At 39.3% G+C, this 24987-nt stretch overlaps 2 protein-coding genes and 1 non-coding gene across 10 annotated transcripts; all 3 read left to right on the top strand.

The window, feature by feature from the left end:
• Positions 1-545: 545 nt before the first annotated feature.
• On the top strand, positions 546-9480 carry il12rb2l (interleukin 12 receptor, beta 2a, like). Of its 5 annotated transcripts, none has more exons than XM_023957608.2 (14): positions 546-674; positions 809-907; positions 3465-3609; positions 3709-3854; positions 4004-4297; positions 4624-4700; positions 4773-5010; positions 5469-5657; positions 5748-5849; positions 5958-6092; positions 6389-6550; positions 7834-7903; positions 8005-8101; positions 8276-9480. In XM_023957608.2, the coding sequence occupies exons 2-14, from the start codon at positions 835-837 to the stop codon at positions 8609-8611; spliced, it is 2064 nt and encodes a 687-aa protein (XP_023813376.1). In that variant the 5' UTR covers positions 546-674; positions 809-834; the 3' UTR covers positions 8612-9480. The 5 variants fall into 5 exon arrangements, with proteins under 5 accessions (XP_023813376.1, XP_023813375.1, XP_078807670.1 ...); XM_023957607.2 differs by having other exon boundaries at positions 7831-7903; XM_078951544.1 differs by having other exon boundaries at positions 629-694; positions 7831-7903.
• A 1490-nt stretch (positions 9481-10970) lies between these two features.
• Positions 10971-23574, top strand: LOC101170763 (transportin-2-like). Of its 4 annotated transcripts, none has more exons than XM_023957613.2 (25): positions 10971-11169; positions 12374-12473; positions 12613-12688; positions 13833-13982; positions 14174-14280; positions 15456-15589; positions 16071-16152; positions 16242-16364; positions 16602-16720; positions 16863-16923; positions 17036-17207; positions 17370-17522; positions 17621-17846; positions 18027-18198; positions 18426-18512; positions 18621-18728; positions 18817-18975; positions 19081-19168; positions 19303-19401; positions 19586-19681; positions 19769-19844; positions 20010-20109; positions 20188-20262; positions 20488-20629; positions 20833-23574. In XM_023957613.2, the coding sequence occupies exons 2-24, from the start codon at positions 12375-12377 to the stop codon at positions 20593-20595; spliced, it is 2670 nt and encodes an 889-aa protein (XP_023813381.1). In that variant the 5' UTR covers positions 10971-11169; position 12374; the 3' UTR covers positions 20596-20629; positions 20833-23574. The 4 variants fall into 4 exon arrangements, with proteins under 4 accessions (XP_023813381.1, XP_023813380.1, XP_023813382.1 ...); XM_023957612.2 differs by having other exon boundaries at positions 11027-11159; XM_023957614.2 differs by having other exon boundaries at positions 11075-11159; positions 12323-12473.
• Positions 12219-12286, top strand: LOC111947845 (small nucleolar RNA SNORD41). The gene has a single exon (XR_002873795.1). It is a non-coding gene; the product is annotated as a small nucleolar RNA SNORD41 (small nucleolar RNA).
• Positions 23575-24987: the final 1413 nt, after the last annotated feature.

Genomic DNA, 24987 nt, shown 5'->3' with positions numbered 1-24987 from the left:
GTCTGGTTCTCTAGTTTAAATTTCTTGCATGTTTTAACTTATTTCCCTGATCCGACACACTTAATTCAAGGGGACTGTGGTTCAAAATCATACATGTAAAGACCTGAACCAGTTGTGTTTGTTGGAGTGTCTAGCAGTGTTAACAAACGCTGAAAATTTAAAATGTAAATCACGATCCAAATGAATAAAATTGTGAAAATTGACATTTTTGAACTGAAATGTGCACATGATTCATTTCTATGTTGAGCAAGACTAAACTTCTAGTGGGAGTTAAATATTCCATCAATGTTTTATGCTTAGTGGCACGCAAAAACGTGCAAATAAATAACTTCAACATCAATTACTACAGATAATAAATACAGATCTACTTCTATAACCTATTTCTTGTTTACGTGATTTCGTAGAAATAATAGAAACACAATCTTGACTATCTATCGATAACTTTAGAATAAAGTAGGGCGGCCCTGGAGCAGCGGTCGGGCGTTCTAGTTTACAGCTAGTCGCGTTGTGAAGCTGCGCAGGCGCACTGCATGTAGTCGAGGTGCGGTAGTACGTCACTGGCAATTCCAGAAAGGGCGGAGCTTCCGTTTTCAGTCAAAAACACCTCTCACAACAACTTCTAAGGCTTTAAAGTCGGTTTTGCGCAGAGGTGTCTCAGTGTGTCTCATTATGAGGTAAATTATCTCATTTTTATGTACGTATACTTTGGATAATTATCCAAAAGTCTTTAGTATGTCTTGGACTTTTACTTAGTACACTTTATCAATTAACGTTCTGTCTATCTATGTTTTGTGTTTGACCCCCACAGACTTTTAGGGGCTTGCTTTCATTGTAATGGCCGTTTCCAGGACGAAATGTCTTTTTCCCGTCTTACTGACACTCCTCTTAAAGCGTGCTGCTGCAGCCGGTAGGCTTCTTGAAAGTTTTGTTTTGAACATTTAAACACGCCACGTAGGTCATTTAGTCCAACTAGTGTTTAGCCTCATTACTATTGCACGAACCTCCTTAAAAAATGACCTGATCTGTTTTGTCTTAGTAGGCTGCTCTCCACTGTTACACAGACTGGGCTGTTGATACAGAAAAAGCTGCAAACATGCATTCATTTTTTCCATACACCACTTTGATCAATGCAACTTGGTGAGTAAACTGGTTTAGTGACAGCCCTGAGTTTTATTGTAGACCCACAGCGTGCTGAGAAGGAAGTGGTCTTAAGGATGAGTACAGTCATTCAACCAAGTTATTCATTTCCTGTTAACATTTCAGCTTCTTTGCCTTCTTTCAAAGTCTAGCATTGGATTTGTTACTGGTGAAGGTGTGTGGGCTTACGAGAAATGTGGCAAATCTGCACAGACCTTCAACACTTATAGCAGCCATGTGGGTTGATATCTCAGTAACAACCCAGTAGGAGTCACAAAGTCTTATTTCGCCTTTTAGAAAAAGAAAACACTTATTTGTATTTATGTCAATGCTACTATTTTAACTATTGTCTTTTCTGCTTGAATAAAAATATTGATTTGACAGAGGTTCAGACGACTGCCTTTAAACATAAAACATCCTGTGCCACATTGGATCATCTCAATGCAGTAAATGTAGTATTAGGTAGTGATATGTCAGCACTAATGATAATAATAACAATAAAAACAGTATTTTAGAATTTGAGGTGTTACTCATCTAGAAATTCAATTAACTAATTAGCTAAAATTAAACCACAGCCATTTAAGTAAGCCTAACTGTATTTTTTTGAACCATGAGGTGCATTTACAATCCTTGAATTTGTTCAAAAATAATAATAAAAGAAAAACGCTTTATAATGTGGTGCCTGAATTCTGGTTGTGCTTACTGACCTCCAACTGATTTTCTGTGATAGATGGAGCTCAAACGTTTGTCAATGTCACTCAAAGGATTGATTGTTGAAGAATTACAGCCATTGTCAGGAACCTTGTGGAGTGATGCGTGCTGCCCTTCAACTGTTTGTGAATGAGTTTGAGTTAGTCCACTTAAAAACAGAAAAAAAACCTATTTTACTTTCGCTGGAGATCCACAGTTGAGGGTTAAATTAAAAGAGCCACATGTGGCTCTGGAGCCTCAGGTTGCAGACCTTTGGTCAAGAGGATGCAGTTATATAAAAAAAAAAAGATTTCTTTAGTTTAATTTAGTTCAGGGGTCTGCAACCGGAGACCCTGGAGCCACCTTTCATCCATCCATTGTGGCTCTTTGGATTTAAAGAAAAATAAATGTCAATAATTTATTAACCTTTGTAGCAGTTTATTTTTAGAATAAGCTTAAATCAAATATTATCTTCTGCTGCACACAGTGTCTAGTTGTTCAAAAGTTAAGTTCAATCTTAAAGTATAGAATTTCATCAACATTTACAGATTTTGTTGAAACTCTTGACGACTATTGCTTCAAATATGCATCAAACCACTTTGGCTACAAAATGACCTTAATGTTGCATCTACTTGAAAGCAATTCTTTCAGTCATTAAGGGTTAAATAAAATGGATTCTTTAACTATATAATCATGTTTATATTTGATAGGTAAAGGGATGAGGGTGCACTAAAGTCATAATGAAAGGAAATCCCATGTTTATTTTGGCTTTCCTGCATTCTTAATTCTGCTGCAGCCAGAGAATCATTTGAACACAGGGTGCCTTTTAGTTTAAAAGAAACTTGTATGAGCTGCTGTCAAAAATGAAAGCTGGAAAAACCTAACACTGTTCTAATTTAACTATTGTAAGTATTTAAAATCTTCTTTACATAAATGAATAACTAAACGGTCTTAATGGTCAGTTGGACTTTGCAGCTCTCACTGAGTTGGGGTTTGTAAGAAACTGGACCAAATGACTCTTTTTAGTGTTAACGGTTGCAGACCCTTAGTTTAGTTTATCTTATTGATTTATTTATTTCAAACATATTATAAAAGCAAGAACAAATACATCAACATCTTCACTGTTAAAGAGATAATCCATATCAGTTAAGGGGCGGAAAAAAGAGTCCAATTTGACAGAAATTAAGAAAAATAACATGTTTGGTAAGGAGATGGGCACAGACTCTTTAATACTCATTCAACTTAGACACAAATAGTATATTGCAATCACAATATAAGTACCAGGAATTCATTACAACCATCATGGGGCTCAGATCCAACAAACAACCACATAACAATTATCTAGTGAGTTTTGGTGTAAAGATTGAAAATCCTTTCTTTGTATTTATTTGGAAACCAACTAATGTTTGGAAATTGTTTTTCTATCAAATGTAGATCATTCCACAGTGATTTTACGCTGTTATTCTGAAATTCAAAGTCGTGAAATGTTTATTTATTTTTGAGGGAGACTGAATTTGTTTTTGCTGAGTGTTTTTTTTTTAATTCAGAGTTGTAACAATGACCTTTTTTACAATTTGTTTTTACATTTCATTTTCTCCTTCTCTATCATTTTCCTTTATGTCTTTGTCTGTTTCTAGAGGTCCCTGCTACTCCTTCTGTTCCTGAGTGCTATAGACCCTATAACGGGGAAATCTGCTCATATATAAAGTGCATTTGGAATCCACAGGGAGACCCTGAGAATCCCTCTCCCTACCGCCTGCACTGGAAACCAGAAAATATCGAGTAATCCCTTAAAATGTTTGTCGTCCTTAACGGTCTGACAGCCTGAAGTGGCAAAATCTCCTCTCATTCTGTCTTGTCCCATCTTGTATTCTCCTCCAGGGATGGGGACATGACTGAGGAAAGCAGTTCGGAGGGGATTATTCATCGTCAACAATTTCCCAGCCATGGCAAACTTCGGGTCTGGGTTGAGGTTGTAAACAGTTCTGTCCGATCTGAGGAGGCTGTTTACCATGTGGAACATATCGGTGAGTTCACGTACATATTTTCCCCCTAGAAACAACACAAATACCCCAAATAAACTTTCTTTATTATCAATAATTGCTGACATTTCAGGTCTGCAATGGTTTTTGAGTATTTCCTGGATTTCCTTCTTGTCGCCCTCTTCTCTCTTTAGTCAAACTACCTCCTCCTAAAATAACAAAAGTCAGTCAGGACCCATTAGAGATCACCTGGAGCAACAGCTGTACTCTGGAGGATTGGGATGTCAAACACTGTGATGTGAGATATCGAACAGAGGGAGACCGAGGCTGGCCCGCCTCCCAGTATGAGAACCAGACATCAGATCTCAGATACGCAGTGATGGATCCGCAGTTCTTCACTATCTACCAGTTTCAAGTTCGATGCATGTGCAGCCATAGCCTGATGAGTGATTGGAGTGAAATCTATAATGAAACAAGTGTAGAATCAAGTAAGTCTTTTTCTCAGAACATCATAGATGAGTTTGGACAAGACTTTGTAGATAGTAAACACTAGACTGGGGCTGCAGCAATGTAGTATCTTAGACAAAGACTCAATAAAACCTGTTAATTTGTGAACTTTTAGGTGTGAACAGATGTTTGGGGAGTTTCCTTCAGTCAGCACATAAACTATTCCAATATTTCTAAGCTAATTTATAATTTCTTTATCAGTAATTTTAATGAAAATATAAGATAATGATAAATAATTAGCACAACCTTTAAGCTTCTCATGTTTCTTGGTTATTTTTTTTTTTAAAACTTACCTCTTATTTTTCAGCCCCAATAGGAGAAGTGGACATGTGGAGAGACTGTGTCAAATCCCACGCAAGCTCTGAATGTTTTCTGACTTGGAAGGTAAGTGACAGATAAATGCAGATAGTACAGACCTAAGGAATTCTCTCAACTTCTTCTTTTCTCTGCTTCCAGAATCTTTCTAATTCTCAGGCACGAGGTGTCATTTTAGGATACGTTGCCACACGGGTATACGCTAATGGCACAGAAAAGCAGACGAATGTGTCCACAAAGACATCCAGCCCCCTCTGGGTGCATGATGGGAGGATATGGCGGCTCACGTCCTCTCTGAAAGATGTGTCATCGGTTACCATATCAGCCTACAATGCTCTTGGAGCCACAGATCCTTCTCACCTGGTTCTGCAAGCACTGGGTATCGTTTGCATCAAATGCCACAAATACACACGAAGTGTGATGTTAGGGACCCTCTTTACAAGATATCCTTGTGAAATTTAGTCAGTGAGTGTTTGATATCGGATCCACAATTGTCTGGTTTAAGGACAGACACTCTCCCGCTAGGCCACTGACCTGGCAGAGCCTAATTAGTTCAAAGTGGGCATTCTTTTAATCCCACAAATCAAATGGACTTGCCAAATCTCTATAGTCCAGTTTTGTATAGGAGAAAATAACTGATATATATTTAACAGCAATAAATGAGTTCTTGCTTGATTTGATTTTTATCTGCCAAAACCACATTTACATAAATTCAAAGATCATATTTTACTTGTTTAAATGAACCACTCTCTAATTAGAATCTCTTTCTGCTGCTTAATTAGACTTTTTTTTATTCCATTGCTCTTCTGTGCTAAAAGGTGTTTATCTCTCGCTAAGGTGTGAAAGAAAAGGCTCAAAAGATACATGTTGAGGTGACGCAAGAGAACCTCACGGTGTCATGGGATCTGTCCTCTGAGTCCTTCGATGGTTTGATGCAATATGTGGTTGAGTACAGAATGTGTCCACCCGGCCCTGGGTTTGATTGGATAAAAGTGGATAAAAACCTGAGTTCAGCTGTTTTCAAAGGTCTGTGCAGTCCATATGTGGAACAATATGAGGAGTTTGAAGGACATCTCCGGAAAAGCGGTCTAAAATGACGCTTGTCTCCACCTACAGGTGAATTCAAAAAATACACAGCACACCATGTGTCTTTGTTCGCTGTGACAAACAAAAAAGTTCTTCAACTTTCAACTAGCATTGGATATTCTGTTCAGGGAGGTCAGTATCATGTATAGTTATTTACATTTTCAAAATACTGGATTCTAATACTGTAAAGATTTATGCTTAGTATCTTTAATGAAATTCTGATTTGTTGCTCTCCTTCAGCCCCCTCTAAAGTACCATCATTTAAGGTTTCTTCTATTGCTGTAAGTGAAGTGACTCTGTTTTGGGAGCCTGTTCCTTGTTCCAAGCAGAATGGAGTGATCTTGTACTACCAAATAAGAACAGACACACAAAAGGGTAAGCAACAACTTTTTGTGCAGGAAATAACAGACTTATTGCAATGCATCTTGCAACATTCTGTACCAGTAACAAGGCCGGGCTGTTGGCTCACAATATATTTCTAAGGAGAGAAAAAATAGTTGATTGTACTTTTTCTGTATATTTCTGAAAAAGAAAAAAGTTACACATTTTTACATAAATAACAATTTGCCTAAAATGTTTCCCTTGCCTTTTCTTTTGAAAACATACTAAAAACTGGATCAACTGTGATAAAAACCCATAATCATGTACTCCAAACATCCTGCTTCTTCCAGTCTACAATGTGAGTGTGAGCCCAGACCATGGAAACCAGACGTTCACGCTGTTGGGTCTTAATCCGGATCAGGAGTACACGGTGTGGATAGCAGCTGTGTCTGCTGGTGGCTCCGGCAAAAATGTCACCACAACATTCAAAACAAAAAACAATGAAAACTCTGGTGAGTCTTCATTCTGCCTCCAACCTTCAAGTACAGTAGATTGTGTGCTTTGTAAAGTAACCTGTTCTTAGATGAAAATGTGTGACTAAAAGATTGTGGAAAGCTCATCGTCTACTTGATCCAATGAGAAGGATTTCTATCCTTTTCACACTTAAAATAATTCATTACTCTTCCATGATTGTGTAAAAATATGGGATACCAAAAAAGACTCTTTTTCATTTTTTTCAGAAAAGAGACTTTATAATTAAAATAACTTTTCTGTTAACTGATTTCAATGTTTCTAATATTAAAAAAAAAGATATTTTGTACTACAAGAAATGTGTCGATAAAGAGTCTGTATAATATCCTCAAAAACTCTCCAGCTGTTGGTCCTAAGGACTTAGGATGGATTTGGGAGGGTGAACTTGGAGTGGAAATCCCAGAGGATATGTGGAAAAAAATATGACATAACACTCAAAAGATTTCAGTCTAAAATCGAACCAGAGCTCTACAACTTAAGATCTGCCATAGAACTCATTTTTAACCAAACCGTATTTCTAAATTTGAGTCCTTTCCTACAGCATTGTGTAAGATCACTTCTGGTTAACTAACACATTGCTACTGTTCCTGCCCGGAAATACAAAAGTATTGGATATCGATAGCCTATGAACTGTTGCAAATGTTTTAAAAAATATTAAACTATAGTCAGGTACATTCTTCCTTGGTCTCCATAATACACAAATAAGGAACACAACTCACAGAAAGTTATTTAATATCCTAACCTTTTGTGCTAGAAAACATATTCTGCTCAACTGGATCTCTAAGAAGCCCCCAACAATAGGAGGGTAGCTCAAAGTAATAATGATCCTTGTCCCCATAGACCGCATGTGTCATACACTCCACAACTGACAATTTCTTTCAGACATGAAAGCCTTTTCTGGACAATGTAACCGATGATGTGTTTGTTATTATTTACAGAGGTTTGCTCTAATATAGTCGACAGTTTTGATGTGATAATGACTTATTCATTGATTATTATATATGCTTATGGAAAAGTTTTACATTGTATCTTTGTTTTAAATATTGTTTGTCTTTTGTTTGTGTATCTGTTAATATCTTTATTTACTGCTATTCTTTTGTTCTGTTTGTTATATAACAGTCTTATATTTTTTCATGTACTTGTCTTGTTTTGCATAAAAGTTAATAAATATATATATATATATATATATATTAAAAAAGAAAAAGATTGTGGAAAGCTGATGGAACACTGTTCTCATCTTGAGTGTCTCATTCTTTTTCAGCAGATTTGGTTTGGGTCCGTATTTTCCTTGGTATTGTTGTGGTCCTGGTGGTCACTTCTGTTGCTTTATTCTGGTAAGATAATCATCTTAAATGTGGAAAACTTTTCTTCTTAATTTGTTTTTGTTAATAAATTAGCATCTCCCTTCCGTCTCCTGACCATTTTGTTCCTGCAGCTGCTTTAAAAGGAACACGGTGTGCCCACTTTTGCCTCTGTGTCTTTTTGAGAAGGAGCCCGATCCAAGCAACAGTAAAATCTTCAAACAGTTCCAGGTGAGTCCGAATGAACTGAAAAGGCCCATTCATGCTAGCAAGGAACACACTAAACTTAAAACAAGTAAACGGAACTGATTGTTGATCCAGTTTGATAACATTATTCTGATCTTTACAATCACACATACTGTTTATACAAATTCTGAAGTAACCTCTTGTTTGCTTTCTCTGTAGATAAATGAACCCCTCTCTTGGATTTGCAAGAGCATATATGACCCCAATCCAAAGATTTCTAAGTTGGAAATAGTGGAAAAATCTTCTGAAGCTCTGGACTCTAATGGAATAACCAGTCCAATGATGGAAAATGAGAGTACACAGTTTGATCAGAGGGATGATGTTACTCCAGAGGACTGCTGTAAGACAGACTCTAAAGCTCGGGAGGCGTACAGTAAAATGGTCGACTCTGATGAAGATAAAGGGGACTCCTCCAGTTCATACGAAGACGAACAAATCTCATCAGGTTATGAAACGCACTTCATGCCCACTGCCATAGAAATCCGTGGAGATTAAAAAATCAACATTGTGAATGTTGATTTCAACCACAGCTATCTCGTTTAGTCTTTTGAACCATTTTAGTATTTGGATTGTTGTGGGGGGGGGGGGGACTTCTCCAGGTGGACTTTGTTCCTTTAGAAAAAACAATAAGCTAGGCTTTTGTTGAATCCTCAGTCTACAGTGTCATACTGCTGCTGCTGCTGGTTCATTTCCAAACCAAAAATACATCCACCACTGTAACATGTTCTTGAAATGCTGCAAAATGACTGAGTTCAGAGAAGAACCCAAATGACCATATTAGTTAAAAATATCAGAGATGACTGTAAAATATGGTCAGTATTTTGTTTAGCCTATCAAAAACTGCTTAACTTCTATACTGTTTTTCAAGGAAAAACTATCAAGGAAACTGTAATAACACAAAAAGTAAAATCACAAATAAATGTGTAAAAGATAAGGATACTAAATCAATGTCCCTAATAGTATGTAAATCTCCCTTTCCTGCCAAAACATGAACTCCATCAGATCTCTGATAGTGTACTGTTGCATCTGGCCCAACACTTAACCTGAAGAGCCTTTGTGGATTACAACGGGTTACTTATCACACCACACAGATGGTTTTCTGGAGTTTTAGAAAACCTAAATGGTGAGCTCTGACTTATAGGCATGGAACCAGATACCCCACAACATCTTTGTTTATCTTGACCCTTCCTTTTGTTTGACTGGTTTGTTTTTAAAGTGTTTTATTTTTATTATTTTTTTTATTTTTAAAGTTTTGTAGTGTTGTGATTTTTCTATCCAATGTTTTTGCATTGTTACAGTGTGAAGCACTTTGTGATTCCACTAACTGTGCTGTATGAATAAAGTTTACTTACTTTTCTATAAAATCTGTTGTTAACTTCAAATGTGCTTGACTTTGCCCCCAGTTCACCACTCCTCTTTCCTTGGCTCCCTTTTGGCACATATAGACCACAGCAGACTGGCATCTACAGTTCTAGAGATGCTCTGCAGTCATCTAGCCATCTCAACTTGGATTTTCTCAAATTAGCTCAAATTCTTACCTTTTCTTGCTTCTAACAAATTTATATATAAAAAAAAGGCAAACAGCAATTGAGCTGAGAAGCCGGTATCAGTTCCTGTTCTGTTGCAGATAACTGTGTATCAACCAATGACTTAAGTGGGGAAAGGTGAAAACGGTCATGTGACTCATGTGTTTCATTAGATATAGTTAACAGTTTCTTTCCGACTGTAAAGGATGTAGTTGCCATAACATTTGTCGTTCAAAGAAAAAGCGTTGATGCAGCCTTGGTAGACATTCGTCCAGCCATTTTTTAAAGGCTTGTGGGAACCTTGTGAGGTCAGATTTAGAGTTAAGGCAATCCAACCTCAAATTCGCATAATTATGTATATTATTATTATAATATTTTGTACAGTCTGCATTTCTGGGGCGGATTCTAACTAACTCTTTAGCACTGCTTCTCATACACGTTTTCTCAGACACTCTTTCCTTAATACACCAATAGGGATGCACCAAACCTACCGAAGACATTCAGACAGTTTACTTAAATGCCCAAATTGAAAGCTGTCAAAAGTGGTTTAATTAACAGAAAAAAAAGATGTTGCTTTAATGACCCAGATCTACTTGACTTAAAATTTAAAGAAGTGGCAATTTGCAAACATCGGTCATTGTCAAGCTGCAATACTTGTAGTAAAACCTTAGCAAACAATAGTAGTCTATTTAAGTGGACTACATGTATTTTAGACTGTACTAAAAGTAAGGCAGTACTGTATATTTCATTTCAATTTTATTTGTATAGCCCAAAATCACAACAGTCGTCTCGATGGGCTTCGATACTTAAAGTTCACTTTTACATACTATGATAGACCTAAAATGGTCCAATTTAGTCTGAAGAAGTATTCAGTTCGTTCCTAGACAACACGTACATGGTGCAAGTATACTTTAAATAAACGTCTTGCGTAATGTATTTTGCTAAGGAAACAGCAAGTGAAACTACTAGGACATTCTTTCAGACATATTAAATCTAGGCCGTTTCTATATAGAGGCTTAAAATCAAACAATATATGCAATTTTTGATAATGCACAGATTATGTGTTTTGTATTTAAGAGTTGGGCAGCAAAAATAGAAGAATAAGAAAATTAGTGACTGCTGCTGCGGGCCATACATGTTGTTCTTTTGTCACTAGTTTTGTTTTATTTTGAAAGGAAACAGTTACAGTGAGTTCCGTGTGCCACGAGATGGATCCCCGTGGTCAGAGGAACTCTCTAAACTGAAATAATTTAGATAGAACTTCATGAGGGGGGAATATCAATTGTGAACATTTCGTAAAAGGATAATCTCTGCCTTGGTCTTCAATTTAGAGTTAAACTACATTAAAATCACACATGAATACGACCCTGTACGTAAACTAATCTGTTGTCTCGCGTGACTACCCAGAAAATACCGAACGGAAGCCGTCGCAGGTCAAATCGGCGTGCTCATTTGAACCAGAAGACGCGCTACGAAGAGCGGCCCAACGCTCACTGTCCAGCTTTTAAATCATTATTGTACGTACAGGTGCGATATACTGTTATTTTTGATAGTATATTTAGTCACTTCGTCGTGTTGACTATACACTTTTTGCTAGTTAAATTGAACGAAACGAACAATGACGACAGAGCGGGAATAGGAATAGATTTGGCTCAGCTAGTAGCATTAGCACACGAAGTAAAGCTCCATGCGCAGGAGCTTTAGCGTTCAGCCTCAAAAACGTGTTCAGGAAGTTTTTGACAATTGTTGAATTTTACCACGTTTTAGCGAAATCATGTGTGGCTGAATGATTTATTGAGTTCAAATATACCCGTTTAGGCTTTCTGTGGCTTAACGGAAGACGCGATTTTCTGTTTTATGTGCCGGGCACAACATGGCCATCCTATTTTTTAACAGGCCGGAGTCGAAACGACTGATTACATTAAGTTAACAGCGAGCCAGTGTGTGGAGTGCGATCGCTCTATAAATCGATAATGATAGAAAATAGGGTTTGATTGTAATTATTAAAATAAAATATAAGAGACTGTAACCACATGATCTTTGATCTGACGTAGTTGAGTATGGTTTAGCTAATCGGTATTAGCTATACAGTATATCTGTGGTAAATTAACCAGGGTGTTGGGATTGGAGGACAAAAAGTTTTCGACGGAGCGCAGCAGTCGGTCGGCTGGCGAGGTGGGGGTAGGATTAGCCAAAGGCAGTTAAGCCGGGTCACAGAGATTTTAGCTGTTCGTGCGACTCTAACGTCCTTGTTTCTTTTCTTCTTTTTTTCGAATCGTTCGGTCCTGGTAGGAGTTTTCCTCACTTCCTTTTAAAAGTACCACCTTTATCTAGCTGTGCGTTTACATAGTTGCTATGGAACACTATGTCCACCATGAACTTTAAACCTTCTGTTCAAACTTACCCTTCCAGAAATACAAAAGCCACGTGGTGCTGCCTAAACCTCAATGATATCAGTATTTAAGTGTAATTTTAAGTGTTTGGATGCGTTTTACTTACAAATAAGCACATAGTTACTGCTTTGCAGTTGTACTTGTTTACAAGGATATTTTCAGCGTCCATTGATGCTTGTGGAGCTGGATATGATGCATCTAAATAACCTGACTGACACTGATGGTGTTTGTATTCATACTGTCTGATCCAGTGACCATGTTTTCATGTTTCTTTTTTGGTGTTGCAGTCAACCAGCTTTTGGGAGAAAGCAGTTTTATGTTTGTGTGTATGTGTGCAGGATGGAGTGGCAGCCGGATGAGCAGGGACTTCAGCAGGTCCTCCAGTTGCTCAAAGACTCCCAGTCGCCTAACACTGTCACACAGAGAGCAGTTCAACAAGTATCCTGTTCCAGCGTCCTCTTTTTTTCCCCTTTAAAGCCCATTTGTATTTTTTATATTGCCTTATTTGTTTGCATTGGTTAGCTTGTACTGTAGATGAAAACATTAGCCAGTCAAATGTCCTTAACCATCATGCTAGAAACTGGAACAGCTCAACCAGTTTCCCGACTTCAACAACTATCTGATCTTTGTCCTCACACGACTCAAAACTGAGGGTAAGCTGTGGTTGTTCTACTCTGAGCCTATAGCATCACACAGACTATTGATCTGCGTTGTTTTGAGCAACCTCTAACATGATAAGATTTTCTAATGGGAAAATGTTTAAAGCAGTGCATCTCCAGATTTTTAATAGAAATCTTTTGCCCCTATAGTCTGTGACTTAAGAAAAAATACAAAACCTGAACGCCCTGTGTGCAACTTTTAAGTTCAGCCTCTGCTTAAAAGGATGAATTTTCTTAAAGGAATTGTTATGTTTAATGTAGATATTTTTAGTTTGTTTTGTGGGCAATTCAGAGGGAAAGTGCTGATGAGTGAGTTTAGGATTGAAATAGTTGATAAAGCGATGAATCATCTGCCAATTATTAATTAATACAAAATGGATGACCGAGCCAGCTGGTTTACACGGATACCAAATTAGCCATTATGCAATATTTTTGAGCTACTTTCTTTTGCCAAAAATGACAACTATCCTATAATATGATCCTGCATGTTAATTTCTGACCGTAAGACTAAGTATTTCCAGACACATTAATACGTTTAAAGTATTTTCTAGTTTTGCATCTCGTCTGCACTGCCATGTTTACATAAAGCAGGGTAACCAAAGTTTCATGTACTGGAAGTTTGAAGTCCCACTCCCATCGTCCCAGTGGTCTTAACCATGATTATACCATTTTTAACCAAAATCGAACATTTCTTGATATGTCCTCCATCTTGGAAAAAAGGCCACAAGAACATGCTAAAAACACAATTTTCATTGGAGCACGTCTTTAAAAGTTGCGTCATGATGAACACACACTCTGACCGTAACCGACAAACTCTAAAAGTTGTTTGTTGCCAAAGCAGTACGTTAGAGCTGACCACGTGACCCATGTTGAAGTGGTTGGATAAACTCAGAGCTGTTCATTTGCAAACACTGAAAATCTTTTTTTAAATTTTTTTATTAGTCAACATTGGTAAAAGGATTTTCTGTGACAACCTGTTGGTGATCTTAGTCAATTCTACATTTATCTAAATCAGGAAAACACATAACAGTGTGGCATCATTTTACTCACTAATTAGGTCTCAGATCGGCAATCAGGGGAGTAATCACAATATTTTTGTTAAAGTTTTACATTTTTAAGAATCAACTGCTTCTTTCAGATGAGCCAACTCGCTCTCTAAGTGGTCTGATCCTGAAGAACAATGTCAAGGCCCACTACCAGAACTTCCCCCCAGCCGTTGCAGACTTCATCAAGCAGGAGTGCCTCAACAGCATCGGGGATCCGTCGCCGCTCATCCGTGCAACCATCGGTGAGTCTGGAGTTCCATCTGAAGCCTCCGTCTTACCTGTGATGTTCTGGAACTGATGCATAAAAAACAAACCCAGATTGTCAGTGAAGGTGTTTGGTATTCATACTGTCTGATCCAAAGCTGTAGAGAGAACTGAAACTATCCGGCTGATGAAACGCGCACTTACATTTCTGTTTGTCCTTCCTTCCTAGGCATCCTCATTACTACTATTGCCTCCAAAGGTGAGCTGCAGACATGGCCAGAACTGCTGCCCCAGCTCTGCAACCTGCTCAACTCTGAGGACTATAACACCTGCGAGGTTAGCACCTATCTGGATCTGAATTCATTACAATGTTAACACTTTAAAAATGATCTTCAATACCTAAACGACAGCTTCCTCCTTAACTAAAGATGTATATAAATTACTGACTGATGAATATGGTTAACCTGAACTCACAAATATAGGATAAGTGTGGCAAACGGCTGTACTGGCCAAAAAAACATGTACTTGTGACCTTTACTAAATAAAAAAGGAATTTTATAGTCAACTCTTTGCATTATATTAGGGGTGCAACGGATGACAAAACTCACGGTTCGGATAAGTAAAATGAAAAAAATAATACAATTATTATTTAATGCTTCAAAACATAGATTTAATAAAGCATATATAAAGTACTTCAAAACAAATACACACAAAGATGTATTATAACATTGAATATTTGCTCAGTAAGGCCTATTTGTAAAAACAAACATCAATAAGGTCTTTGAACTCAAGATATTCATCTATGTAAAAGATCCCCAAATAAACAAATGTACTTTGAGACATTGCAGCTTAAAGAAAATGAAGTAAAGAAAGATTCAGAGAAAGTTAGAATTTACTACTTTTCATTCTTTCCCTGTGGCCCCTACTGCTCTAAAGCCCCTCCCACTGGTTCCAGAGGAGCAGCGTGTTTTCTCCCGCCACAGTGCGGGACGCCTGCTGCTCCTCACGGACTAATTTCTGAAGGATTTCATAGACATTTACCAATACTCTTTTACAGTTGAGCAAAATGAATAAAGTGGATCTCTCATCATCCGCATCCTCCGTATAGAGGTCAAGAAAAGCTTCTGACGGAAGCTCCTCCCACACGCGGCTGGAGCTGCAGGTTAACACGCAAACATCAAGCAGCAACTTTATATCATGTTAAAACAAAGACGGTGTACATGAATTTGACACACAAATCAGTTTTCGGTGTGAGCGGACAGTTGATTTAAATGATGTGCGCGTGAGGTGCGCACACGGGGGGGGGGGGGGGGGGGGGTGATCCGTCCTACACGTGTGTGCCGAACCGTGGCTAGTGATCCGTACGGATCATCCGTGATCCGCTGCACCCCTACATTATATTCACTACTTTTGCGTAAGTCTTATCTTCTGATGTCGTCTTGTTCTCTCCTCTGTGTCCGTGTACGTTTCTGTTTGATTTGACAGCCTTTCTATGTATGTCCGTGTCTCAGGGCTCATTTGGCGCACTGCAGAAGATCTGCGAGGACTCGTCGGAGCTGCTGGACAGTGACGCTCTGAATAGACCTCTCAACATTATGATACCTAAATTCCTTCAGTTCTTCAAGCATTGCAGCCCCAAGATTAGGTACAGGAGAGAGGAGAAGTCTTGTTTTTTTAGGGCTTTTGCTAACATCTAACTTGTATTCGTGTTTACTTTCTTCACACTGATGCACTCGTGACACATAGCTTCTCCCTGAAATAGAATGAAGTGAAATAATTTGCACTCGTTCTGTTAGATATATTGGTTAAATTCTAATCTTGTTGGGAATTTAGCAAGTTAGTCAGCTGCACCTTATCAGTGGAGCTGTTTGCAGATGTTTTTTGTTTTAGTTTTTTAAATCACTAAAATACAAGATGCTCTTCTTGTTACCAACAGTAAATGATTGCCACTGCTTGCGGCAGGATCTCTCAAAGGCCTGTTGCATTTTCAATTTTTGTGTGTGTTGCTTTGCACTTCAAGTGTATGATTTGTAGGTTGTCGTTGTTGTTTTTTTGATTTTCAATTCCAAGCATTTTTAAAGCAAAAACTAGCGGCTCTGTGTTGAACCTGAACTCATTCCCTGCAGATCCCATGCTATAGCCTGTGTGAACCAGTTCATCATCGGCAGAGCCCAGGCCCTGATGGACAATATAGACACCTTCATAGAGGTGGGCCATGTGTCTTAAAGGAGTCTGCTGCTTTCTATTTGCATGCGCCTTTATTGTTTCAACTCTTTTTCTCTTATTTCCTTTGTCAGAGCCTTTTTGCTCTGGCTGCAGACGAAGACCCCGAGGTCAGAAAGAATGTATGCCGGGCCCTGGTCATGTTACTGGAGGTCCGGATCGATCGCCTCATCCCTCACATGCACAGCATCATCCAGGTAAGGAAAAGCCAGGAAGCCGTTTGTTTTCAAGATGGCGTCGTCGTGTCTGGACATGATGAGAAACCCAGCTCATTGATGCATTGTGATACATAAAGTTCCTATGGTTTCTGATCCAGATCTGCCAAAACGCTGTGCCACAGTAATGCCACAGTATCTTTGCCTTAAAAGCTCCCATTTCTTTTGTATGGTGTTCTGTAACACACCTCATCCTCACACCTGCTCTGCATTTTTCAGTACATGCTGCAGAGGACTCAGGACCCCGACGAGAACGTGGCCCTGGAGGCGTGCGAGTTCTGGCTGACTCTAGCCGAACAGCCCATTTGTAAAGAGATGCTGTCTGGACACCTGATGCAGTGAGTTACACAGACTTCAATGTCAAAAATAGCCCATAAGTTGTGGTTTCATTGTCAAATTGATAAATAAATCTAAAAACAATTAAATTTTTCTATCGCATAATAAAATTCTTTTTTTTCTTCTATCGCCCTAAAAAAACAGACTGATCCCTATTTTAGTGAATGGAATGAAGTATTCAGAGATAGACATCATACTACTGAAGGTGAAACCTTTCATCCTTTCCCTGCATCTCTTTACTCATTTTTGTTTAAATGTTTCTCGTGCCGATCTGGAGACTGGATTTTTTTTCTGACGGTTGCTTTTTTTCCTCACAGGGAGATGTGGAGGAGGATGAGGCGGTGCCAGACAACGAGCAGGACATCAAGCCCCGCTTCCATAAATCTCGCACCGTCACGTTGCAGCATGAAGGAGGGGAGGGAGAGGAGGGCGAGGACGACGACGACGATGAAGATGATGACGATGACACGCTATCTGACTGGAATCTGCGTAAGTGAGGACCTGTGGGGTTTTGCTGTAGGTCCCAGTGAACTTCCCTGATGTTACACTAATCGAGTTGATGCTTTTTTGTAAGTTAGTGTTAGTCATGAAGGTCATGGATGGACGTATACAGAGCTAGAAACGGAGAGTGAATAATTTTTTCCGTTACAGGAAAGTGTTCTGCTGCAGCTCTGGACGTTCTGGCCAACGTGTTCCGCGACGACCTCCTCCCCCACCTCCTGCCGCTCCTAAAGGGGCTGCTCTTTCACCCAGACTGGGTCATCAAGGAATCTGGAATCTTGGTGTTGGGGGCGATAGCGGAAGGTAAAACTGTGGCGCACCTTTTGCATTCTTTGCCACATAAGAATTGCTGCCGTATAATAATAACGTGCTTAGGTTAACTTGTTATGGACCTGTTCCAGGTTGCATGCAGGGGATGGTGCCCTACCTGCCAGAGTTGATCCCTCACCTCATCCAGTGTCTGTGTGACAAGAAGGCTCTGGTCCGCTCCATCGCCTGCTGGACTCTGAGCCGCTATGCACACTGGGTGGTCTCCCAGCCTCCTGATTCCTACCTCAAACCTCTAATGACAGAACTTCTAAAGCGAATCCTGGACAGCAACAAGAGGGTGCAGGAGGCCGCTTGCAGGTGTGCAGCTTAATATTGCATTTCCATGAATGTGGAGGTGAAGAAAATCCCAGCTCATTGATTCCAATGATACGCTTTGTTCCCATATTTTCTCTGATCCACAACCAGCGTTTTTAATTCATGGGCATATGAATGCCATGCAGATGAAAATGGTGATTGTTTCTCCTTTTTTGTCCTCAGTGCATTTGCAACACTAGAGGAGGAGGCGTGCACAGAGCTAGTACCATACCTGAGTTTCATCCTGGACACGCTGGTCTTTGCCTTTGGGAAGTATCAGCACAAGAATCTCCTCATCCTGTATGATGCCATAGGAACTCTGGCAGATTCTGTGGGTCACCACCTCAACCAGCCCGTAAGTGTTTGAGACGGTCGGTATTTTTGGAGGATTGTTGAACACAAAGATGGGTGAAATAATTTTGGTCCTTCTAATATTAAATCTCAAATTGCTCCTGATGTGGATCAATACATAAAAACCCAAATCTGTTTGGTTTTCTATTTAAAAAAAAAAAAAAGTTGAATTTATATGAAAATGATAAAGTCCTCGTGTGTAAACTCTTGACTGTTGATAATGTTTTGTAGGAGTACATTCAGAAATTGATGCCTCCACTGATTGCCAAGTGGAACGAGCTTAAAGATGAAGACAAGGATCTTTTCCCGCTGTTGGAGGTCAGTGTTTTGAGCAGATCTCACTCGGAGATATGAAAGCTGTGTAATAAAGTTTCCCTTTGTAAATATTATGTAAGATTGATTTAACTTTTTGTTGTGTTTTCTTAGTGCCTGTCATCAGTAGCCACAGCACTGCAGAGTGGGTTTCTGCCTTACTGTGAGCCTGTTTATCAGCGCTGCGTCACCCTTGTCCAGAAGACGCTGGCCCAGGCCATGGTGAGCAGGACGCCAACACCACACGCAGCGTAGGAGTCCTCCTTGATCACAAAGATGCTCATTGTGTGTCCTATATTGATTGACACAGATGTACAACCAGCATCCAGACCAGTACGAAGCGCCAGACAAGGATTTCATGATCGTGGCTTTGGACCTGCTGAGTGGACTGGCTGAAGGTCTGGGGGGTCATGTGGAACAGCTAGTGGCTCGCTCAAACATTATGACTCTTCTTTTCCAGTGCATGCAGGTGTGACAGGGAGCTTTCTGGATATTTAGTCTCTAAAACATATCACAAGTCTCTCTTTTTTTCTTTTAATGGACTTCAGAGTGTTTTTCTTTTTGGTTTTTGCAGGACACAATGCCTGAGGTGAGGCAAAGCTCCTTTGCCCTCCTTGGTGATCTAACTAAAGCTTGCTTCCTCCACGTGAAGCCTTGCATTGGTGAGTTAGCTAAAAGGCTGCAGAATTCTGGCTTATTTTGCAAACAACCTTCCATTTTTCAAATCATTTTTAAGTCCGTCCTTAAAAATGATTACATTTGATTGTTTTCTTTGTATTTATTCTTTTCACTGCAGCTGAATTCATGCCCATCCTGGGGCTCAACCTGAACCCAGAGTTTATTTCCGTGTGTAACAACGCCACCTGGGCTATTGGCGAGATTTCCATGCAAATGGGTAAGGATGTCAAAGACCTCCTTTTAAATTTGTTTTCGCTATCTGGACATGATGAAACACCCAGCTCATTGACACACAATGATACATTTTGTTCCCATATTCTTGTCTGATCCAAACATGGAGAAGTGTAGTCCTTTGTGGTTGTTTGTTAAGGACGTGCTCAGCCTCTGCTGTGTCTTTCTAGGCGCAGAAATGCAGCCTTATGTGGGCATGGTGCTCCCCCACCTGGTGGAGATCATCAACAGACCAAACACGCCAAAGACTCTGCTTGAAAACACAGGTTCAGGAGGATTCGCAGTCATCATCATGCCACATAAGTGCTGTTGTGTCATTGTTTAAACAGGTTTTCCCGTTTCTTTTCGTGTAGCCATAACGATTGGCAGACTGGGCTATGTCTGTCCTCAGGAAGTCGCACCGCAGCTGCAGCATTTCATAAGACCCTGGTGAGTTTGACTGCTTTACAACTCAAATTTAGCTTATTTTTAAAAGAAGGTTGACCTTTTTTTTCTTCTTTTTTTTTTTAATATAAATTGCTTTCTCCTAAAATGCTCATTAAATGTTATACAGCGAAACATACGACACCTTGTGATGAGCCTATCTTTTTCCAGGTGCTCATCGCTGAGGAACATCAGGGACAACGAGGAGAAGGACTCTGCCTTCCGGGGCATCTGTGTGATGATCGGCGTTAACCCAGCAGGGGTGGTGCAGGTCCGATGACCATTTTCTGACGCGTTCAAAATGCCCCGTCTTCCTAGAAATTGAAATCAACACATGATCTCTGTTCAGGACTTCATCTTCTTCTGCGATGCTGTGGCTTCATGGGTCAGTCCTAAGGACGACTTGAGAGACATGTTTTACAAGGTGAGTCGTGCATCAGAAACATGGTTTGACGGAGGCTTTCCACACACTGTGATGATCAACTTTCAGACATTCGAAAACTGATTTAACAGTGTGGACAATGTTTAGATCTGAGAGGTGTGGATACCTCTTCTCTTTTATCTCCACCTCAAGACACAAAATTAAGTGTGTGGGGGTTTTTACTGTAAAAGGCTGCAAATTTGATGCTAAATATTTTTGCTTTTTAAGATTCTGCACGGCTTCAAGGACCAGGTTGGAGAAGAAAACTGGCATCAGTTTTCCGAGCAGTTCCCCCCTCTTTTGAAGGAGCGCCTGTCAGCCTGCTATGGCGTCTAACCTGAAGCCTTCCTGTGGTCCACTGACCTGTTAGGTACGCCTGTGTGTTTGTCTGGGTTTATTTTACTCGTCGACTGTTTCCTTGATGTGATGAAACACCCAGCTCATTGAGAAACAATGATACACTTTGTTCCCAAACACATTTTTCTGATCAAGAATTGCACCAGTTGAAATTGCCCTGTGAGCCGTGAAGCAGCCGCATTGATCATGTGACTTGTTGTTTTTTTCTGCTTGCAGGCTAATGAAGGGGAGGGTAACGGGGGAACTCATTGCACTGCCCAGATCGTGGGGAGAAACTAGAGCTGGAGGGGTGTGACTGGCCTTGACCTTCCGCTCTATGGACGGCCTCCTTTTCCCCGCGCCCTGTTTGTCTTTGTGAGGGAGGGTGGGAGGAGGGTGGTGTGGGGGGGTAACCAGGGAATATACATATACCTCCGATAGAACGCCTCACTAAATCCGACACACTCAAAAGCAACTCGCCAAAAAACACAGCAGGGAAATGAGGGCAAAATAGTGACGACGTTTGGCCTCCCCCTCTGACTCATCAACTGCATTATTGTTACGAGGGAGAAAACTGGGGGAGGCAAGGAGGGGGAGGACGAGGAGAGAAAAAGGTACACAATAATAATCTGAACCAGCAGTGGGCGCCACAGTTCCAGCTTCTACAATGCATGTAGAATGGCTCGTAGATGTTAAAACGGGGGCTCAACGGAGAAGCAAGATGCTTTTACAACGTGCACAAAACATTTTGCACCTTTTACTGCAGAATTGCATCGATTTGTTTTTGAATGTGCACACACACACAGGCCTTTGATCACGTGCACATTTAGCTGAATTTCATTTTTCCTGTCTGGCTCGCCGAATTCCTTTCAATCTTTTAGGATTCTAGTTCTTTTAGTCCGAGGCAATAAAGATGCAGTACATGAGTCGTCAAAGGTTTATATCTTCGCTGCACCAAACTATATTGCATGGCGTACGGTTACCACACTAAGTTGCATGTTTGAGTGAACGTCTCTCTTGATTTAATGCATTAGTTTTTGTTCAAATGGGGAGGATTATGAGGTGCTCGGTTATTGCTCCTATGTAGTGTCTAAATGATGTCCCTGTAGTTTAACGCAGTCGGTGGGGGTTAAGTCCCGCTATAGGTAAATTAATTCAGGAATTGACTCGTTTCTAGTTGTGTATGCAACAAAAGTTCACATACTGTAAGGCAGATGAAGAAACCTATTTGCTGCTGTTGCTTTGTTTTTAGAATACTTGCAAAACAAACTTATACAAGTTTCACCCAAATGAATTTCCTCTCACTGGTATAAATGCACTTTTTTCTGTTGTAAGAAATCTAAAATTTATCTTTAAGGCGTACAGTAACGATATATTGAACTTGATGGTTCTTTTTTTGTTTTGTTTCTGATAAGTGATTTTAGGACTATTGTGAGCATAATGACAATGTTAGGCAATGGTAAATGACTTGGAAAGACTTGAGGCCTCCTTATGTAGTTTTATAATGTAGCTCCTAACGTGGATATAATAGGATTAAGGTGGAATGAATCTCATCCATTTCTCACAGGATGTTCCTGCCTTTCTCTTAGAAGCGCCGTGCTGAGCGATGGCCCCTATCGCCATCCGTGTTACGTAAATGGATTATTGTTTAGATATGTTCCCAAGAGTTTCTTTCAGTCCCGTTTGGAGGGACCTACCTTTGTAAAATCTTGATGACAATTCAACTTGCTGCTGGAAGAGCAGCTTCTGATCTTACTAGTGATTGTTGTTGCCATATATTTTCACCCGCTGACACTGTGTAGGGTATGCCAGGGAAAACTTTTTAGTCCCTCGACACTGGTTAGCTGATGTGGCAGATTTGTGGCCGCTACTCATCTTTTTTTTGTCTTTTAGTTCTAGTCCGGAGTGGTCGATTTGTAACCGAAGTGTGCATGGCTGTCTGCTTAGTGGTGTTAAGTCATAAAATCCTGGGACATATAATTTTACACCAGCCCCTCTCATTAAAGTAGATTATTAGGGAAGAAAGTGAGTCATAATCTGTCGATGTAACCAACAAGTGTGCTTGCCTGCCGGGTTGTCTTGTTTCTCGTCTCCTAAAATGAAGATAATTTGGGGTGGGAGGGGTTAAAGAAGCACAAATATCAGCTTCTATTCATTTTCTCTGGTAGGATTAGTTTTTTACAAAACAAAATTCGCATCAACAAAGGAAGTGGAAGTTTTTTTTATTTTTTTGTTGCTTTTTTATTTTGTTTTCAGTGTTTACTTTTTCTTATTTCACCTGACTTGATGTAACAGTGTTTTGAATCGTCAAAATAAGAGCTGCAACGCCCCGCGGTGAGGTTCTTTCAACATTTTTAACTGTTTAAATTGAGGACTGGGCGGTCAAAAGGAGGGTGGTGAAAGTGCAAGCAGCTCCCGTGCCACTAACAATTGGTATTAAATCCCTCGAGGCTTTACCACTCCTCACTATGTTGAAATGCAAAAACGTGCACAAAATTGATGTTAAGACTAGTTGTCCATAAGTTTTTGTATTTATTTTTATTTTTTTTAATCATTTTGTTTACTTTTTTTGTTTTTAAGATTTATGTGATGATTTAATTTATTTTGTTTTTTGAGTTGTTTTTTATATTTTTATTTTTGTGCTCTGCTGCACAAATGATTTAAGACTTTAAAAGTTTTTTTTTTCTTCCTTTTCTTTATTCTTTTTATTTAAAGAACAGTTTTATTTCGTTGTTTTACAGCGTACAATCTAAGTATCAAACCTCACGTGGATGGAATAACAGCCAGTCCTGGGCGCACACCTTTTTGGGAAACAAATTTGAACGCAAATTCATAATTTGTTTTGATCTTAAAATAAGGCAGGCAATTCAAATTAACGTATCTTTGGCTAAACTGTGGTGAAGGTTGGGATATGATCTTGTGTATCCCTTTTTATTTAATTTTGTGTATAAGGGGAAATAAAAGTTTTTTTTCCATCAACTTGTGCGTTTGCTATATTTGTATATACGTTTTTTATAATTAATAGCAAAGGGCCTGACCTCATTGAAGACGTGGAGACCAGGGCTGCTTGTTTGGACACACCTGATTCAGGTTGTAAATGGGCTCATTCTATCTTGCAAACGTGGAGACATTCTGCCCCATGAAGCCGTGAATCGCCTCCTTACTCCTTTCTGATGTGAGGATAAAGCTTTTAAAAAAAAGGATCCTTTTGCAATATGGAAAAAGACGTGGATCTACTTATGAAAATTTGGATGTAAATCTCGCAAACACACATGGACCTCTTTTTTTTTAGCCAAATGCAGAGGTGGGTAAAATCTTCCTTAAAGGTAGCAAGTCTTACTATTACAAAATATTAAGGTAATACATTGGGGAGAAACTATTAGAGTAGCTTTTTTTGGGTTAAATGAATAAGTTGGCATACCATTGTTTTATTTGGCATGATGTTCAAAGTGCTATTGAAACTATAACAACAAGTTGTCCCTCTTTAAATAATGACAGGTGTGTTTACTTGGAGACAGAATTGATTTTAAGGATTCAATTCGTATCCTAATTCGTTGATGCATTTCATAGTCAGTATTGGTTCATTTTGAACGATCCGATTCACTGACGTAAAATCGATCCAGGACATCTTTAGCCAAAAATTGAACCAGTGTGACTCAGACATAAATACCTGAGGATTGAACAGTAAACAAGGAATAAAGGCAAATCTATTCACAATTGAGTTGCATGAAGTTCACCCCACTTCTGTTTTTCCACATCAAAATAACCCAAAGGGAACATTATTAAACACATTCTTGCACACTGTATGGTCAGTGTTTCCACCCGTTGGCTTGATCATTTTTTTGTTTTCCGCTGTGATGGAGCTTGGTCATTTGAATTAATCATAAATATAAACAGGTTAAAACAATGAAGTCATAAAGCACAACAGACTAAAAAGGACGATTGAAAGTGCTGTGGCCAAAAGTTTGAGAAAGCACTGTCTAAATTAAAAGATAGAAAGGGAAATCAATATATTTATATAAATACAAATAATAAAAAAATCCTACTTATAACAGGCACATTCTGTCTCTCACAGTTGCGGTGTATCTATAACAGGACCACTCATAAAATCAGTGGCTGATCGGGCTGCACCATATGAGGGAAAATCACAAGATTGTTTTAGCACAGTTAAGGTAACCATCAATGACAAATTATGCCGTCTTTTGAGAAATGCTTATTGCACAGCTAAATATCACGAAAATGTTATCGATACATTTTAATGATAAATATTCCCTTCAGAATTTTTCCCAGCTGTGTAAAAAGGCTGGAGTTATTACAAATGATGTTTACATCTGGGGATGCAGAAAATGAAATGGGTATAATCTACAGGTCATTTGTTGAAATAGGACAGCT

The sequence above is a fragment of the Oryzias latipes genome, chromosome 8 (assembly GCF_053564925.1).
Source record: "Oryzias latipes strain Hd-rR chromosome 8, Olatipes_Hd-rR_3.1".
NCBI classification, from domain to species: Eukaryota; Metazoa; Chordata; class Actinopteri; order Beloniformes; family Adrianichthyidae; genus Oryzias; species Oryzias latipes.
Note: the sequence above shows the minus strand (reverse complement) of the source record. Positions and strands in the feature narration are given on the sequence as shown.

Bases quoted from the DNA above. Each gene is read 5' to 3' on its own strand.
- il12rb2l (XM_023957607.2), top strand. From the start codon at position 835: ATGGCCGTTTCCAGGACGAAATGTCTTTTTCCCGTCTTACTGACACTC. The intron at 4,298-4,623 runs GTAAGTCTTTTT...CTTATTTTTCAG, and splicing joins TGAAACAAGTGTAGAATCAA to CCCCAATAGGAGAAGTGGAC. The intron at 8,102-8,275 runs GTGAGTCCGAAT...CTTTCTCTGTAG, and splicing joins AAATCTTCAAACAGTTCCAG to ATAAATGAACCCCTCTCTTG.
- LOC101170763 (XM_023957613.2), top strand. From the start codon at position 12,375: ATGGAGTGGCAGCCGGATGAGCAGGGACTTCAGCAGGTCCTCCAGTTG. The intron at 16,721-16,862 runs GTGAGTTACACA...CTAAAAAAACAG, and splicing joins CTGTCTGGACACCTGATGCA to ACTGATCCCTATTTTAGTGA. The intron at 17,523-17,620 runs GTAAAACTGTGG...GACCTGTTCCAG, and splicing joins GTTGGGGGCGATAGCGGAAG to GTTGCATGCAGGGGATGGTG.